We start from the raw sequence: 18,523 nt of genomic DNA on the forward strand, positions 1-18,523 counted from the left end.
AAGCACCACCTACTGGCAAGGAATGACTTTTCCCTTCTTATTAGTAGATGAGCTAACATGGAGGGCATTATAAAGGGGGCTTTGCTGTTTTAATGAGCCCTTTTTGTTAGGCAGTGTGAGGACTCAGATATAGATGCCAACCCAGAGCCCACAGTTTTCAATCTCTGTTTATCCGTGAAACTGCTAATCAGAAGCTTATTTTTTAAGTCTATATTAGTTCTCTGATTTTCTAAGACTTTTAATTAAACTGTCTTTAAATCAAGATTATATTAAGATGGAGGGGACAGGAAAACACCTATATTTCAAAGGCCCCATAATGGTGGACTATTTTATACCAGTTCAAAGTTACTTAATGATTCATTTTGATGTTTGAGGAAATCCTCTTTTGATTTCAGGAAGAAAGAGTTTTCCTGGCTCTGGGTAAGAAAAACCATTTCACTAACATTTAATTAAATGCTTCTGCTGTGGATCATACAAACGCTTAATAATGAATGTTAATTAGGAGACTTGAAATGACACAGCATATCAATGAATACTTTTCTTCACTCTTTGACATTTAGCTTCTATTTCTCTAAGTATAATAGAATGGGACACTTCTAAAACTTCAGTGAGTTGGGTTACACAGGTAATTTGTCTGTATAAATTAACTTAAAAGTAGTATGAACAATATGATGTGCCTTTAATGTCGTCAGAAACATGAATTATCCTTTTATTTGTTTCATTTCCCAGGATCAATGACCATGCAGAAGTCTCACTGCATCTTGCTCCTCACAAAAGATGGAGTATTTATTTGTTGGTAATTCTTTTCCATGACTGCAACAACTTCTCTGGTGGCGGGCTTCCATTTGACCGTACAAGCTTATTCTGAGCTGGGTAGCTGCTGGAACTACATTTGCAGCACAGAACTCTATACGGGGTCTTCAGCTCAGTTCATTGCACTGTAGCACAGCCTGCAACATAGACTGACTAATCTCTGCTACCAGAGTACCAGGTACTTTCTTGCCAAGAGAAGGCAGCGTTAATACCACGTAACTGCACATATGCTAGTTTGTTCTTGGGAACCAAATATAGCTGTAGATAATTGTGAGACTACAAGTGTGAGCGACTGGGATAGAGGTAGGCAGAGCAGGCAGGGTCAGACTTGCGGGTCCCTTGTCAGGTCCTCGGAGTGACTTCTGATCCACTCTAGAGGATTTTAAGCTGAGAAAGCTACACTTCCTTCAAATGGCTCAGAGATAAAATGTGGAAAGTTGTATTTAAGTTCCTCTCACTCTGCACCCCCAAAAAATCAGTTTTTCTTACTATATTTACTTTTTCTGCCTCTGTGAGGCAGAGTCTCATTACATATGCCAGTCTGGCCTCAAATGCCTCAGCCTCCTAAGTGCTGGGATGATAGGTGTGCAAATAGAACTCAATTAGCCTAATCTTTTTTTTTAAAAAGATCGATTGGTTTTTATTTATGTGTATATCATGTGTGAGTTTGGGCATATGTGTGCAGGTGTCTGAGGAGGTCAGGAGAGGGTGCTGGATTCTCTGGAGCTAGGGTTACAGGCATTTGTGAACCACCTGACATGGCCACTGAGTCTTCTGCCAGACTAGCAAACACATCTAGTTGCTGAGACACTGTCTGTCCAGGCAGTGCATCCCTGGCTGGCCTGGTACTTACTATATAAGGCACTGACTTGAGACCACACCCAGACCTTGGGCCTAACCTTTAAGAGTAGTATTTATTCCATCTGACCTCCACCCCCAACTCCCTTCTCAGTATGGATAGAGTCCTGCATCACCATCACCATCACCATCATCATCATCATCATCATCATCAACAAAAACAACAAAATATTGTCCCTTTTCTGGAAAACATTGTCCAGAAAGCAGGTTGTCCTTTTTTTTTTGGACAGCAATCAAAAGCATTTAAAAGTCAAGGGTCTTCCTCTAAAATGTTGAATTCCCCTCCAGCACATCTCTTTCTACATAGAATTAACGTATGCTTCTCATCTAAGCTCACTGGGTAAAATGAGTACTGCATAGTTTATAAAGTCTAGCCTTGAAGACAGCACTATAAAGGACAAAGAGAACTTTTTTCTTCACAGACAAATATGAAGTGTTCTTTTACACTTTTGCAATTTGGAGAGGGAATTACAGTAGCCATTTTAGGTTTCTGGGTGTACTAACTTTAGTGGAGCTAAAAATTTATCTCATTCTTTGTTTAAAATACAGTTCCTATCCAGAGGATGGGCACTAGGTGCAGGTCTGTGAGATGATTTGACTTGGGAAACATCAGTCCCTTTAGCCTTAACTGATTCATTCTCTTGGAAACTAAACATGTTTATATACTTTATTTTACAGAAACATTAGAACTTGGGGTTTTCTACAAAACAGTTTGTAAGGCGCTGAGACAGCTCATCTGAAGTCACCTTTCAAGAAGCCACCGTGAAAGAGAACTAGGGAGAACTTGAAGGTGACAGAAGAGGGAGAGGGGGGCGGTGCTGGCAGTGAAGACATGCAGGCTGCTCCACTCTGAGGCATAGGGACATGATTAAGCAAGTGCACATCATACACTAAACTCAAACTATGAAAGAAACAGCAGGGAGAGAGTCCCAGGCTCCTTCAGCAGTTGTTTCCTCCAGGCTGGGGTTCCACTCCCTCCCTTTTCATTTATACCTAATAGAAATTATGTTTTCTCCATGTGATGGGTTTTAAAAATGTGGGTATGCTCAAAATAACAAATATGTGTATAACCTTATAACTAAAAATGTCTGGCATTACAAGCAAACTGAAAAGCCGTATTCTAATGAAATGGTGTGACTTAAATGTTTATTGGATATTTACTTATTTGTGTATGTGAGTGCAAGTAAACGGACATCTATAGTAGCTGGTCCTCTTCTTCCACCATGTCGATCCCAGCAACCCAAGTCGGGTAGGTTGCCACGGCTGTTAAGTGAAGTTTGGTGACAAGCAGCTTCTGCCTGTGAACCATCTGGCTGGCCCTTAAGGGCTTTTTGATATGTATAATATCTTTCAGGAGGATGGAATTTAGTGCTATAATAGATGGATTTTGTGAAAGATGAGAAATGAACAATTCCTTTTATTATTGATCAGAAGTAGGCCAGTATAACATTGTGAATATGTATATAAACTCATGGGGATGGTGTTATGTACCATCAGAAAAAAAGTTACTGCAACCAGAATCTACTTACATAATTAACACTGGAGGAAAAATTTAAGTGTCTTAAAATGAAAAACTCAGTGTAAAAAATGTAAAATGTAGAAAATGTTAAAAAAAAAACCTTCATACATCTTTAATGTCAACACTCTCTCAGGAAAGCACAGCTGTAATGCAATGCAAATTTGCTTTACTGTGCACACAGAAGGTTAGATTTTCCATGACAGAGATGAGTCAGTCAGTGGGATGGCCATGGTAAGTCGTGACTGTTGAATGATACCTCAGAACTCTGATCTATGTTATAGCCACACCAAATGATGTTCAGTGGTGGAGGGGAGACAGGACGGGGCAAGAACACTGAGGTTATAGTAACAATTAGTGATGCTTATATAAGATGACTTAGTAGAAAACTGAAAGAAAGTGGGGTGGGTATATAGGGTGTTTCTAAAATAGGATAATTTATCTTTAAGCAGATATATTCCATTTTCTTTTGAAGACTAATTGAGTGCTGGAATTATTAGTTCAAATTAAAGTGATGTGTCTGGTTTAACTCTTACACGAAAGTGTTCCATTTGGGTAAAGAAGGAAATAAAACCCCAGGGATGATTTGAATTGTGGATTCAGGCCATATTTGAGTTTGAACTTCTCTACAGATAAATGACAGAAGTCATCTATGACAAAGATATACCTCAAAGTGACCACAAGAGGGCAGAAAGATACATACTTTGACCAGAAAACAACAAAAGTTATTTTTATGCCTAATATTCAGTAATTAGTACTGGATGTGCTAATTAGTATTTGTGCATATATTTTAATACAATGGAAATAGCTAGACAACTATGCTATTGTATGTTACACATATTTAAAGCCTGTATAGAAATTCAACAGTTGATTCTATGAACAGTAGGTTCACATTAGAGGAAATCATGTCGTTTGTGCTAAATGAGAGCCTCAGCTCAAAAATGTAAAAAATTATAAGTACCTCCACATTTTACATAAAATTTCAGAAATCTAACCCAAACCTCCACAGGAGGACGAAACAGACCCTCCAGCATAAAGGAAAGACTATGAAGATTGTGACTAACCATTAGCACTTGCCCTTCACCAACAAACATAGGAAGGATCAGAAAGTGACTTTCTGGGCAATCAAATGTCATGGCTTTAATGGGCATGACAGCACATTGCTGAAGAGTTTACTTAATCCCGTAAACGCTACAGTCTCTGGTTATACCATAAAGACGGAACTGTTGCTTACCCCAGCTGACTGAGGGCAGATGGCGGCATGCTGTGGAGGTGCTGCTGCTGCCAGCCCGTGACGGAGCCGAGGTGGAGCGCGCTGGCGGTGTTGAAGCCAGACAGAGACGACAGGTCCGCGCTACTCAGAGAGTACTCTAGACGAGCGAGGAGCAGCAAGAGGAGACACCGAGTTAGGAGACTGTCAGATGGCAAGATCACACAGTTTCAACCTCTAAAACATACTTTAAGTCAAAGTTTTCGATTTGGGTAAAGAAGGAAATAAAACCCCAGGCATGATTTGAATTTAAAAAGAAAAATATTATCCATCTGAGTAAGAATATCACAATAGACCCCCAAGTAATAGAACCTACAACGTTAACATATTGTACTAACTCTGTTTAAAAGTGTAAAGTATCTACATGTTTTATGGTCTAGAAATAGGTTTTAAATGAAAAGTCTTCAAGAAAGAGCGCTTTCTACTGTATTAAAGAGATAGTAGCTCAGTTTCCTTGAAATACTGAATTCAATTTGGGCAAATAAAATTTCCCAGCACTTAGAAAGGAGCACTGTAGATCACTGAGTAAGACAGAGGTGCTGGTACTGTGCATTCTGGACACAGATGCCACATGAGCTCCCAACAGGGCAAAGAAAATAACTTGTAAAATATGCTTTTTAAAGTGTTTACTGTAATATTTGTACATAGCCAAACTACTCACCAGTGCCATACGTTGTTGAAATGGCTGATGGATATCCTCCCATTCCTTGTCCTGGTAAAGTAGGAGTTGCTACGGAAACCACTGGGGTAGCCAATGACTGAGCTGACTGGGAGTTATTTATCCTTTGATTCTTTTAAAATAAATAAAAGGATATTATTGGTGGCAGATTTTAAAAAGTTAAAAATATTAGGTCTCACTATTAGTTTTTTTCACATAAAGAAATAAGTTGGTACAAAGCTCATGAAATTAATCATTTAACATGTGTCTCTATGAACTCTGCCAACCCTATCATTTACAATCCTTCAAGAGACCAGCTGTTGCCATAGTAACCCATTACATCAGTATCTCCTAGGCAACTGAACTAGTAACAAGTACCATAGCTTTATTATGGGTAAAAACAGACTATGTTGAGAACTGATGAAATATGTATACTGTACTGCTATTGTTTCAGTTTTTATTCAAATGCAAATTAAAAAATTAAAATCAACCATGGTGATTTTGATCAGTCTATGTACAGCAGAGCTGACAGATATGGTTTATGCTACATTATGACCAGCAGGTGGCGCTGTGACCACTTTCTTCTGCTTCTAGACATCCTTGCAAAAGGATAGCATAGTAGCTAATGCCAGTATTTAACTCCTAATAGCCAGGAGGTAAGAGATGAATACACTCAAAATAATGGTATTTTAAATCTTGAAAGAATATGCATTATACTGCTTAATAACTAAAGATACACTTTTGTGTTTAGATTTTAGAGTAAGTTCAGTCTTAATATTTAAAACATGGCCTCTAATTGAAAGGTCGGGACAGAGGAATAAAAGGCCCACAAAACAAGATATGCCTTTCCACAGACTGTCAATGATTCCAGAGGTTTGATCTAGGTGTTTGATCGTAATCAATACCCTAGTGAGGTAAGTTTTAAAATCTTTCCTTTTGATCACTGAAGTAGTTCTGTTATCTTTCCTAGAATGCTCTTCGACGGACACCTCCTTCCCACTTACCAACAGCAGGTCCACATCCTCAGACTGAGAGCATGGGGAAGGGGGGAAGGAGTTTATTAATCAGTGTCTGTAAATACTTTTAACTGTGAAAATCTTTTCAGCAAAAGGGAAGCATCTTCTGATAGACACAACAGTTTAAACAGCATTGCGAACCGGATGCCAAAGACAACTCCTTAACAAAGACATTCTTTGTCTCCCTTAGTGAGGTGCTCCTTGTCTATCTGGAGACAGCCTATGCTCTGCAGCACAGGTCAGTGTCTCCCTGATTACTGTTGTGCACCGATTTGATAAAAAGATGACAGGAATTTACTTTAAACCCTACTTGCTAGAGGGAAAGGGAGTCACACCTGTCAGAGAGAGAGAGAGAGAGAGAGAGAGAGAGAGAGCTGATCTGTCACTTGCATGGGATGCATCAGTTTTGGGGCTGTGGGGTAAGCTCGCTGAGAGACAGTGCTGGCCCCGCCCGCCCCACACTCACTGCATCACTGCATCGCTGTGGGAGGTTTTATTTCTTACACCCAGGCTTTTCTAAAGGGAATGTCAGATGTTATTTGATTTTAGCTAGATTCACAAAATGAATGTAATAATAAACCAGTCACTTCACAGGACTCTTTTACTCCTAAGTATGGCACAGAACAGAGAACTCTGAAGAAAAAAAGCAAACCAAAGCAAAACAAAACAGAGAGAAATATTTGTAGAATAATTTAAATCTATCTACTAAGTCTTTGTTATATATAGTCTCATTGTTAAGTTTTGCTAATTTGGAGACCACTCTGTCATCTATTGATCTATCTATCTATCTATCTATCTATCTATCTATCTATCTATCTATCATCTATGTACCTACCTACCTAGCTACAACTTATCTTTGTTTTTGAGCTTGATACCACAATATTCTGTTCATCTTATGTTCATCTTAGAATAAGAAAATGATATAACATGAGATTTTACATATGCTTAAATTTATATTTTATATCTCTATATTTTCACTTAAAAGCATGCTACTACTTTTTTTGGTTTAAAATGTAACATTAGTTCTCAAAATTTCTTGGGTTCTGAGAGTAATTTTCATAAAATACAATAGGCAAGGATTAACTGAGACAATGCAAAGACATACAATATATGAGGTATTAAAGAAATAATATCTAAGAAAGGATTTCCAATTAATGTAAGAAATTTCATTGAGGAATCAGGGAAAGTATTTTTCACTATCAATTAGCATCCCGAGAACAGAAATAGCTCAATAATATAAAAATTCTATCCTGAAACACCTCATAATTACTTTTCCTATGGAATATGATTTGATCAGGGTTAGAATTATTTTTCTAAGTATAAACAGACAGCCATAGGAAGAAATGTTTTTTCTTATTCCAGAAAGACAATCCAAAAGGAGAGTTTCTTGGAATTTTTTTTTAATATAGAAAAGAAAAATGCAAAATTAGTGACAACAACCCCATCAATACGATTAAAAAAAGTCCTCAGTCAGTAGTGTTAATCATCTGTAATGTCCTAAGAAATTCCTATATAGACAATTAGCAAATACAGATAAGATATCATCAATGTGAATTAAGAACAGAGCTGTGTATTACCACTGAGGGCATCGTGTTCTTGCTGCCGGGTGGGATAAGAACTCGGAGATCTGGCTTTCGGTTGTTCATGCCGAGATTCATAGGGGGAGGAGATTTGGCTTGTATGTTCTTGTTCAGGTTACCAGGTGAGACCAGCAGGCCTGGCGAGTTCCGGGGGTTACCGTATCCATTCCCTGTTAGCACAAGAGAGAACAGAGCTCAGAGGGAAAATGGAGGCACATGCGTGTTTCTAAAGAGCGCTGGTTTGAGGATAAAAGGCTAAGGCAGGCTGTGAGTCACACAAATCAACACGTGAAGGCCAACTGGTTTAACCTTTGTGTGAAAGGCAGCTTGCCAGCGAATTGTTTCATATACTTCTGAAAGGATATTACAACTTTTTATTTTATAAGAGGAAAGCAAATGTTTGTTAACTTGACCAGAAATCTACATAGCACATGCTTTTAAAGTTATTATTATTATCATTTACTGTTGTTATTGTTATTTTCTACCCCCTGGAAGAGAGTCTGACAGACAGCTCAGGATCTAAGACAAGTGCAGAACTGGTCCTGCACTTAATTGACAAGTTTGGAGGCGTTGGGCTGCAGTGACTCATCCTTCCAGTTCTTTGGTTTGGGTTTGATTCTGTGTGTCTGTGTGTCCTCAGATGAAGACGGGCATGGCACCAAGGCTGTAATTTCTAGGGTGGGTGGGAGGAAGGAAAGCTATGCGCACATTTTGCTCTTCAGTCTCCTCCACTCTAAGTGAATGCTCTCTCTCCATGGCCTTTCTTATTTGAGTTTACCCTCCTCACCAAGTTCAGCACACAGCCTTTCCTGCTCGAAAGTCTTCAAAGTGACAGTCCTCAGGCACAGAAGCTACGGCGCCTCCAGGGAAGTGCTGACTCATTCAGACACAGGGAGAGTCACTAATTGTGAAGATTTAAGGTTCTTTCAGAATCTGATAATTAGGCTCCTAGTAAGAAAGTAGGTATTTGAAAGCCTCCACTTTCCATGTTTAAAATACACTACCCCCAATAGAAACAGCTGAGGAGTTGGTTGGAAAGTCATCTTGAAGTGGAGTAGGAGCCCACCTGGAAAGTTATCTGTTGGTTTCCTGAGGGAGAATAGGAGAAACCCACTGCTGGATTCAATAATGCTGCCTAGAAAACTAGATAGGTGTCTTCTGAGCATCATTAAAGAAGCTGGTTAAACGCTCTTGTTATAGTCATCATTATCAACATTATAAAAAACAACTATATATTACCTTACAAGAATGAGACCATGGGCTATGTACTCAGTAAGAAGGCAAAAACAGCCTTGGAGGGCTCTGAAATTTCTTTGGAGTTAAGCAATGCATACTTGTGGAACACGTACAAACAAACGAGAAAACCAAGGGCAAACTGCCTGTAGTTTAATATGGATTATACATTATTCGCTATCTATGGGAGAAGAGATTACCTAATGCATGTTTAGGAAGAGATAGGAAAGAATGCATATTTCAAAAAAAGAGAAGAAGGGGTAGTTAGGCTGCTGACTTGGGTAGCTGGGAAGGGGGAGGGCTGAGGAAGGATTTTACCCAGCATCCTTAAGAAAGCTGGGAGGGATCTGTTTACAAAGGAGCCAATGAAAACAGGGTTCTCTTTGAAGGTGCTCTTTGAAGAAGTTGGTCAGTGGAGACTTCAAATTTTATGATGATATCTTAGAAATGGAGACCACCCAGAGTTTCGGAACAGCGATAGAACTGGTCCCTGAACAGTTAGACATCTACATGCCCTGGCAGAGGTGGTCTAGGGAAAGCCTGGGTGTATGGATCTTTCTTGAGACTATAGCAATGGTTTCAGAAGGAAAACAAGGAGCTGGTAAGGGAAAGCACAGACTGTTTCTAGGAGATATTTATGGAAACTACGTAAATTTTAATTGGGCAAAGTCATGGTTTCATTATGACATGCTTGCACATTCATATAATATAGTTTAATAAATTCACCCTCTCTTGTTCCTTCTACCCCATATTGGCTCATTTCTTCCCAAACTATCCCTGTAGGGACTCTTTAAATTAAATAGTTTTGGGTCATGTTGTCCAAAACACACTAGTTCTTCATATCAACTCATTTACCTGCATTGTTTTATGAATAAATAAATAGGCCGAATATATGAAAACTTTTCAAGGTTCAATCTTGCAATTGGATTATGGATAAAAATTAGCAAGTATCTTGAGGCAAAATGAAAACAAAACAAATGAAACACCCCCAAAACATGTGCCAACTACAAAGTCGTTGTTTAAGAAATTTGTACTGAATTTGAATACAAATTAGTCTTCTATAATAAAACATCAAGAAAAGTTGTTAAATTATAGCTAGCTAAATATCTCAAACCCCAAATTATCTGTTACAGTTAATTTGGACAGTGTTTGATGGTAAAAGTTCTTGTATGAAACAATACATTTACCCTTTCTCACTAAAAGAAATATAAACAATTTGTCTTCTGTAAGAAAGATAATGGGTGAGCTAAGATGCACAGGGGACGTCTGTTTTTAATGGGTCACCCTCGAACATTGTTCTGTGTTAGGGCCTTTGACTGAATTGTAGAGTCACCTACAAGAAAAGGAAAAGAGGCTAAGACATTTGCAGTGTGCATTCTTGCCTGCTGAAGTACACACACACACACACACACATACACACACACACATACACACACATACACACACAAACACACACACACACAAACACATACATATACACACACACACTGACACATGTCATGTGCATGTTAACCCTCTGAGAGATCTGGTTTAAATAAACAATCAAATGGAAAATTAGCCAAGTAATTTCAAAAGAAGAAGAAGAAGAAATGTCAGTTGAGCAGGGCAGTGAAGCCTGAACGAATGAGAAGAAACTAAAATCCTGCCTGGGTAGACGCTGATGCTGGTTTGCATGGAGGAGTAATTCTGCTAAAAGGAAGTAAAACCACTTCATGACATGTGCTGTCCTAAGATAGGACAAGCACGGGGCCAGTGTGAGAAAGTAGTGAGCTGCACAGAGGCTGTGCACAACGCCTCTTCAAAAACATTTTCCACGGCAAGCTCAGAGACAGTCCCAAACCAGCCCCAGTCTCTCTGCCACGTTTTCAAACAGCGATTTGGAGGAAAAGGAAGCACACACACATGGTTTCTCCCTCAGTAAACACCTCAGAAGTAAAAAACAGAATCAAAAGCATCCTATGTCTCTCCTGAAATATGTGCTGCTATGTGGAAATTACACTATTTTAGAAGATTAGTTACATAGTTTAAAGGTGTCATGTACATGTTAACCCCATGCGAGATCTGACTTAAATAAACAATCAAATGGAAAATTAACCAAGTCATTTCAAAAGCAGAAGGATAGATGACAGTTAAGCATGACACTTCTTACACTTATATTTTTGGAATATGAAGTTATTTTTTTTATGAACAAATAAATGTTATTTTTTTTTATGAGTGAATTTCTGCTATTTTTAGAATATTGTGCCAGCTAGCATTTTGGAGCAGTATAATAACCATTTCTGTTTCCAGCCACCAAATTGTTATTCTTTTGGCATAATATAGATTCAGGAATGTGAGTCTGTGGACCCTAGACCAGTGATATTGAAACCTATCATTTGGAAGTCAATGATGAATGCATGTGTGTGGCTTATTGCTAAGAAGAGCCTGCATTTAAGTCGGCTGGGAAACCGCAGCCTCCTTCTCACTCAGAACGCTTTGGCCTGTGTGGAGGCTGAGGTCCCACCTTAAGATAAATTCACCAGAGAGCATGGTCACACTTAACTTCAGGGGCCCAGGAGGTGGGAAACACCACCTCTCAACAACCTTCTAATATACAGATTCAACTTTCTTGATGCTATGTTTTAAAATTATACTCCAACTTGGACAATTATCAATTTAGACGTGACCGTATGCAGATGTCACATTCCTCTGACCACTTAAAAGGACAAAAATTATAATGTATGGTAAATGGATTTCCTGATTATAGATTATAGGAAAATGAGGGACAGACTGAGTTTAGAGTCCAATGAAGGTTTTATAGTTTCATTTGATTAAAAATATTGTTTCTCATGAAACAATTTAGGCTTTCATGATGTAGCCACATGAAGGATAACAGATTCCACCTCTGCATCTACAAGTATGTAATAAACAACAAAAGCAGTGTAAATAGTCAAGATTTCAAATAGAGAGGTAATTTTTCAGCACAGTTAAAAATGCTGCCGGGTAGTGGTGGCGCACGCCTTTAATCCCAGCACTTGGGAAGCAGAGGCAGGAGGATTTCTGAGTTCGAGGCCAGCCTGGTCTACAGAGTGAGTTCCAGGACAGCCAGAGCTACACAGAGAAACTCTGTGTTGAAAAACCAAAAAAAAAAAAAAATAATAATAATAATTGCTTTTCTGCCTTTTCTACTTTATTTGGCGTTACTCACGCCTCCTTTAGGGAGCTGTACGTGTTGAGGACGCACTCCTGGCTGCAGACATTATGAGGCCGGCTCTTGGCTGTGTCACACAGCGCTCTGCTAAGCATGCTCTCCTCTGAACCACAGTGCCACACTTCCTTATGTTTGGACATTTAGGCATTATGAGCCTTGTCATTTATTCTTTGCTTGTTTTAACTTCCAATTATAAATAAAAGCACATCATATTAATAAGCACAGAGCTGAAACTATTATTTGGGCCTGAGGCTATTTTTTGCTCTCTTTCCTCCATCTCTATATTCTATAAGATAACCAATCTTGTCCAATTTTCTTAAGAAAGAAAGGCCTGCCTGCATTTTTTATTTTTAATCTTTTTTTTAAATATAGGCTTCAATCTTCATTTGACCAAGTCTTTCAAAGTCCTCCCACTGTTCTCTATTCTCTAGCTGAAGGGTTCCTCTCAGTATCCTAAATTGAGCTTTAGGAACGTCTGAGCTGCACGCAAGCTTCTGTGTAGATGTGTGATGCTGGCTAGCATATTTGGCGACATCATTCTAAACTGGCCTTCTGATCAGTTCTCTTTCTTCACATACTGTTTGACGTACCTTGAATTAGTATACTGCCTGTCTCTCGTGGCTTTCTGTCTTAGACTCGTGCTGTCTAACCTAATTTCCAATGGCATCAGCCAAGCCCACATCCTCTGAACATACCTGAGTCTTTTCTCTGTTAGTTCAAGGACTGGCAGTGCTCACTCCCCTGTTTTATTCACATTTGTCTTTTAAGGATCAGCTCCAGTGGCAACTCTTTCACGGTGCCCCTCAGATAAGTTCTGTCTATATTGCACTAAACCTTCTCCAACTTTCTGCTGCAATTAGAGGCAGTTACTATGGGACTGGTCATTTGTGTAATGTTTCATGTATTAGAGAAACATGCAAAGTAAGCTAGAGGGTTAGGAATTACTCAAAACTGGCACCAAGAAGGAAGTTACAAGGGAACAGGAGGTGAACTGAATTGTAATGACTTGTTAAACTTAGTCTCTGAGGGTCTCTCCTCTTAATGTTGCTTGCAAAACTTTTCCATTTGGATCATCATTACACGTTGGTGGCCAACTGTTCCAATAAAACAAGCTAGCAAGCGTATGGCATGGAAGCCCAGAAACAAGTCTCTCTTAATGTAACTCTCAAAGATTTTCTTAAGTAAAACTTTGTTAGCAATGGTGGACAGTGTCCACTAAGGGGAAATAGGGTTAGAAGGTTAAGAAAGACTTTTCAGAGACAGGGAGCACAAAACCATGAGGCTGCTGGATCCTGACAATTTGAGAAGTATTCTGTGAAGGTAAAATACTAGCTGTTTTAGAATATGCAGTTTTCAATAGAAAACGTGGGTTAGACAATGCAGTATCTTGGAACATGTTAGCGCCATATTGAACTCTTACTGTCCTCTAGGAGATGTGCAGCCAGGAAAAGCTTCTGAGTGGTTAGCACCGGAAGCATAACTTGGTATGTTATGAGACAAATCCTTAAAGTGGGTTAGGCTGCTGTCAGGGAAGTTGATGTACAGAGCACACTAAGCATCAGGCGAGGCAGGATGGCGAGTATACTGGCCGTCAGGAGCTGGCCATGGAGAGAGCCAGAGCAGATCAACTCAGCTGCTAATGAAGCTTCTATCAAAGTTCCTTCAACTGGAGAGAGCTTTTGCCTTCGCAGTATTGTGTTAGGCAAGAGAAGCCTCGGTGTAATGTGAGTCAGAGGCACACTTTGTCAACTGGCCATATAACAATAGCAACAACAGCAAACACCTCGAGGCTTCATCTGTCAACCATCTGATGTCAAGAACACACACATCTCCCCACAGTAATTCCAAGTACCCCATAATCGCCACGTAGCTGGTATTTCTGTCCAAACATGGACAGAAAAGACCATTAATCCTGACAAGAATAATTCTGTGAGATGTTAAAAGTATGTTATTATTTGCATAATGGAAAAAGAGCGCAAAGAACAGGGAGGTCTAGTGGCCTGCTCAGCATCAAAGAAGCACACAGCTATGGGAGCATAATGCGGAACTCCAGCAGTGTGTCCATACCCTGCCTAAGCTGCCTAGATCAGGATCTAAATTGAAAGGCTTTTACACATTGTCCTACTCTGGAGGATCACAAAGGAAGAGAACTGTGAGAGTGGGGGCACGAGCCTTAGCTACTCTAAGCCCAAGGAGATGTAGAACTTTTGAAGGCCACATTAGAGAACACTGCAGATAGTAACAATGATATTGCGATGGTAGCCTAGGGACAGAACTGTTGCCTTCGATTGAAGAAGCCCTGGCTTCAATCCTTAGCATCACAAGATAAAATCAAACATGGTAGAGCAAACCAAACCTTATTAAGGCTGGTTTAGAGGACAACTTATATACACTGGTAGAGAATGGTGATGCAGCAAGCGACATTTCTGGTCGCCTACGATGGACAGGGTATGCTGGCTTTAGATGCACGATGGGCTGGAGCAGCTACTGCAGTGTATTATGTTGGGTGGATGACTAGATATACATTACAATGAGATTTTGTAAAATTTTTATCATGAGTAAAGATATTTACCGATTTACTATCAATCAAAAGGAGCGCTTCTATCAACACAACAGAAAAATGTCTAGTATCGTATGGTACCTATTATTAGTTCTTTGAAAAATGTCTAACTTAGAGGCGTTATCAGAATTTAGAATTGCCTTGTGTGGTGATTTGTTAGTAGCACCTGATTTGGGTGAGTTTGGGGGAAAATGCCACACGGAGACAGAGACAGGAAGGAGAACACACAGCTAAACATCTCATGCATCGATTTGTGGCGTTCTCCTCTGCTAAGTGTTTGAGCCACTTAGACTTCTTGTTATTTTAATTTGTTTTATGCTGTTGATTGGCCCTAAGACCTTACATATGCTGAGCACATGCACTTCCACTGAGTTATGCCCATAGCTCCTTAATTTCTCTTTTATTAGAATCATTTTGAAAATACTTTCCATATATTGCCTAGTTAAGTAGGAGCTGCCATATTTATGTAAACACATCGCCAGCATCCACTCATTTTACATTCAACTTTTAAAAAGTTTTCAGTCTGCAAGTTAGCTTTTTAACAAAAGGTGCTATTTTATCTCTCAAATCTGCATATATCTTTAAATAATGATCTCAAACTGTACACAGTCAACTTGCAAAGACGACCCCATACTTTGCTGAAAAGACATTCTTGAACAATTTCTTTGGAGGAACGTTTGGCTTTCTAGATTGCAGTCTTACATTACTGTGCACTGAATGCCTGAACCCCATTACGAATTTGAAAAAAAAATGTGTTTTTCAGCTGTTGTAAATCAAAATAAGGGTTTTAATTTTAATTTTTTTAAAAAAGAGTTCATTTTTATGGATGGCTCTAAGAGAAGAAGCAATCACGTGACATTTTGGGAATGAAGTCTGGAAATGATGAAAGTTTCAGCATGCCTGTCTGTGTAGATGGAGGAAATCAGATCTTTGGTTCTTCTCCTACTAAAGACTCCTAATTTCAGATTCTGATCCTCAGAATCCAGTTTCTCCTCTTTTTGGGACTTCTCAATGAAAGTATAATAGCCCTGGACTGTGAAGAAACTCTTTTTCTTCTTCTTTTTTTTTTAATTATAATTTTTATTTTCTATATTTTATGTTTACATTCCAAATGATTTTCCCTTTCCTGGTTCCCCCCTCCCCATAAGTTCCGTTGTGAAGCCCTGTTCCCTGGTGGGTTTCAGGAAACTACACTGAGATAGACCACCTTGGGGGCAACAGATGATCAGAGAACACTTTGCTTCATTGTGTTACCAGATGGCCAGTCTCAAGGGCACCATATCTAGCCTGCTTAACTTTGTTGTTAGGGAACTATTGTTTGTTTCATGCTGTGTGTGTGTGTGTGTGTGTCTGTATCTTTAGGAGAAAAGGCTAACATCATGCTTCTCTCCTTGTTTTAAGAGAAGGTCTCTCACTGAGCCTGGAGACCACTGAGTTGGCTAGATTGCCTAGCCAGGGATCTTCCTGCCTCTGTCACCTAAACCCTGGGGTTACAGGCATGCACTTCCAGGCCTGTCTGTTACATAGGTTCTCTGGATCTGTCTTGGCTTCTCATGTATGGGAACCAGGCATTACATACTGAGCTCTTTTCCCAGCCTGGTACTGTGCTTTGCTATGTACCGTCTGGGAAAGTCATGGGTTTATCAGTCCAGGAGGGATTAGCTTTCACAGAGCATGCGCTGTTCACATATGATGCTGAAGCAGAATCAAAGAGCTCCTGCCTACACAGAGTGCATTCCCCAAGGAAAGGGAGTCTGTGTCACTCATGCTGTGCTTTCTTTTGTCCTAACCATTGTGAGGGCCTTGCTTTTGTCACCCAACTTTTAACGACTGAGGAAACTGAAGCTAGGAAGGCGTCTGCAATCCCTGGGCTGCAAATGTGAGAGCTTTGATACGTCTCCAAACATGGGCCTCCACTGCTGCACTACAAAGGCCAGATGTTTGAAATTTAGCATGCCCTGCGTATTTTCCCCATCTCTGAAAGAGCTCTCATTTGTAACGTAGGAAGAGGAGGACAATCTGACTTTCCCATGCACTCAGGTTCTCAGAATAGGCCCATGCTTTGGGTAATGATTTACTTAAAGGATAGTTTTTAATGGCACCACAAAAAAATGGCATCAAACTTCACTATCTTAAAAAAAAAATTCCATTTAACCGTGAATGATAGATTTATGACTCATTTAACTGTTCACTTCTTGAGATTTTTTGGGGGCTGTCTCTTTGAAAAAATGAGGGGGTGTCTTCATTATTGACACAATCGTTCATTCTTTCAGTCATTTTTTTCTAAACAAAAATATTGAGACAGTATAAATTAGGGAGAACGTGACAGAAGAGAAGGAATAATGACTTGTGGTTTTAACATTTACACAACTGCTTTGAACACATCCGAAGTTCATAATGTTCAAAGAGAAACACGCGGCACTGTGCTTGCTCTGCTGCGTGCTGCCTTGGAGTTAGTAACGCACTCGCTTCACCCTCACTCACAAGGATGTAGCCTAGACCTGGCCTTGTGTGGAAGCTGCTCCTGCACTTGGACTGCGCACATTTAATGAAGTGATTTAATGTACTTTTTCTTGGTTAGAAAAGCAAGGATATTGGATAATTGTGACACTAAGAAAAGCCAACATTTATTAACAAGAACTTACTCTAGGGTAGGAAGTGTGCTGGAGCTGTCTGCTGACTATCTCATGTGACTCATTCTTGCATCAATCTGGCACAATAAAATTTTATACTTTTTAAAGACAAGAATGTCAACTTTAAGGAAGTTTGAATTTCAGGTATTTCTTTGGGTGTTTTATTATTTCCAGTGAATGCCAATGTATGCATATTTTCCCAAAGCAAGTAATTTCCAAGGCAAAACTCTGCTTCATGACCTTGTTGTTTTTATTAGACTTAATATTAGTGCTAACTCAAAATTGTTTTTTCATGTTTGCTATGCAAATGAGTATTATCCTGTTTGAATATGTAAATTAGACAAAGACAGACTTGCTTCTGCTCCTGTAACAACTGTGTTAGTCCAGCAGGTACCCCTTCTAGTTCAGAAAAAAAGCAGAATCCATTCTTTGGTATAATGTGAATGAGACATTCTTACAGGTTGACATCAGGCTTAGGACGACAGTTGAGGACTTCAGTGCTTGAGTTCAAATAATTGAACCAGTGCCATCATGAGTAAGCCTTGTGCATCTTTAGCGCCCATGCACACTTTGATGTAAACTCAAACTGTTGCTCAAGATTGTAGTATCTCTAGTTCAACTTTCTTAAAATAACTATTGTCTTCCAAAAAAGAGGTGCCATGATGGTAGACTCATTGAGTTGAAATTCAACTGAAATGTATTATGTAAGTCTAACTACGCAATTTAAGTTCTTGGAAAAATTAATTTTCCAAATATAAAAAAACTATGCTCTTGGCAGTCTCATAGCATTAAATGAAGAACCCATAGGAGGTAAGGCATTGATTCAAGAGAGGTGCTTTTGAACCACATCTTCCTTCAGCAGCTGCCGTCTACTTATGTGTAATATTGTGTAATATAAGTTCCTCATGGTTTTATATATATATATATAATGCATATATAAATAATAGTAATACATATATGTATATATATATTACTGTGCTATCTACAAATAAAATCTCAGTGAGTAAAAGTGCCTGCTACTAAGCTTCCTAATCTAAGTTCAGTCCCTGGGATCCACATACTGGAAGGAGAGACTCAAATCTTTCGAGCCGTCCTCTGTAAATGGAGAAAGTGCCATGGCATTCCCCATAATGCACAAGTAAATAAATAATTGTAACAAAATTTATATAAAAACTAAATATAAGCTATGGAAAGCA

The 18,523-nt window shown here is 39.2% G+C and overlaps 1 protein-coding gene across 8 annotated transcripts in view; it reads right to left on the minus strand.

Moving 5' to 3' along the window:
- Mef2c (myocyte enhancer factor 2C) overlaps positions 1 to 18,523 on the minus strand; it is a 144,315-nt gene that overhangs the window by 6,148 nt on the left and 119,644 nt on the right. For all 8 annotated transcript variants that reach the window (XM_052160027.1, XM_052160030.1, XM_052160029.1 and 5 more), the window contains 3 exons: positions 7,709 to 7,881; positions 5,119 to 5,248; positions 4,422 to 4,557 (listed from right to left, as the gene is read on the minus strand). In XM_052160027.1, the coding sequence (XP_052015987.1) occupies positions 4,422 to 4,557; positions 5,119 to 5,248; positions 7,709 to 7,881 (439 nt within the window). The remainder of the gene's footprint in view (positions 1 to 4,421; positions 4,558 to 5,118; positions 5,249 to 7,708; positions 7,882 to 18,523) is intronic.

This window comes from Apodemus sylvaticus, chromosome 16, assembly GCF_947179515.1.
Source record: "Apodemus sylvaticus chromosome 16, mApoSyl1.1, whole genome shotgun sequence".
Classification (NCBI taxonomy): domain Eukaryota; kingdom Metazoa; phylum Chordata; class Mammalia; order Rodentia; family Muridae; genus Apodemus; species Apodemus sylvaticus.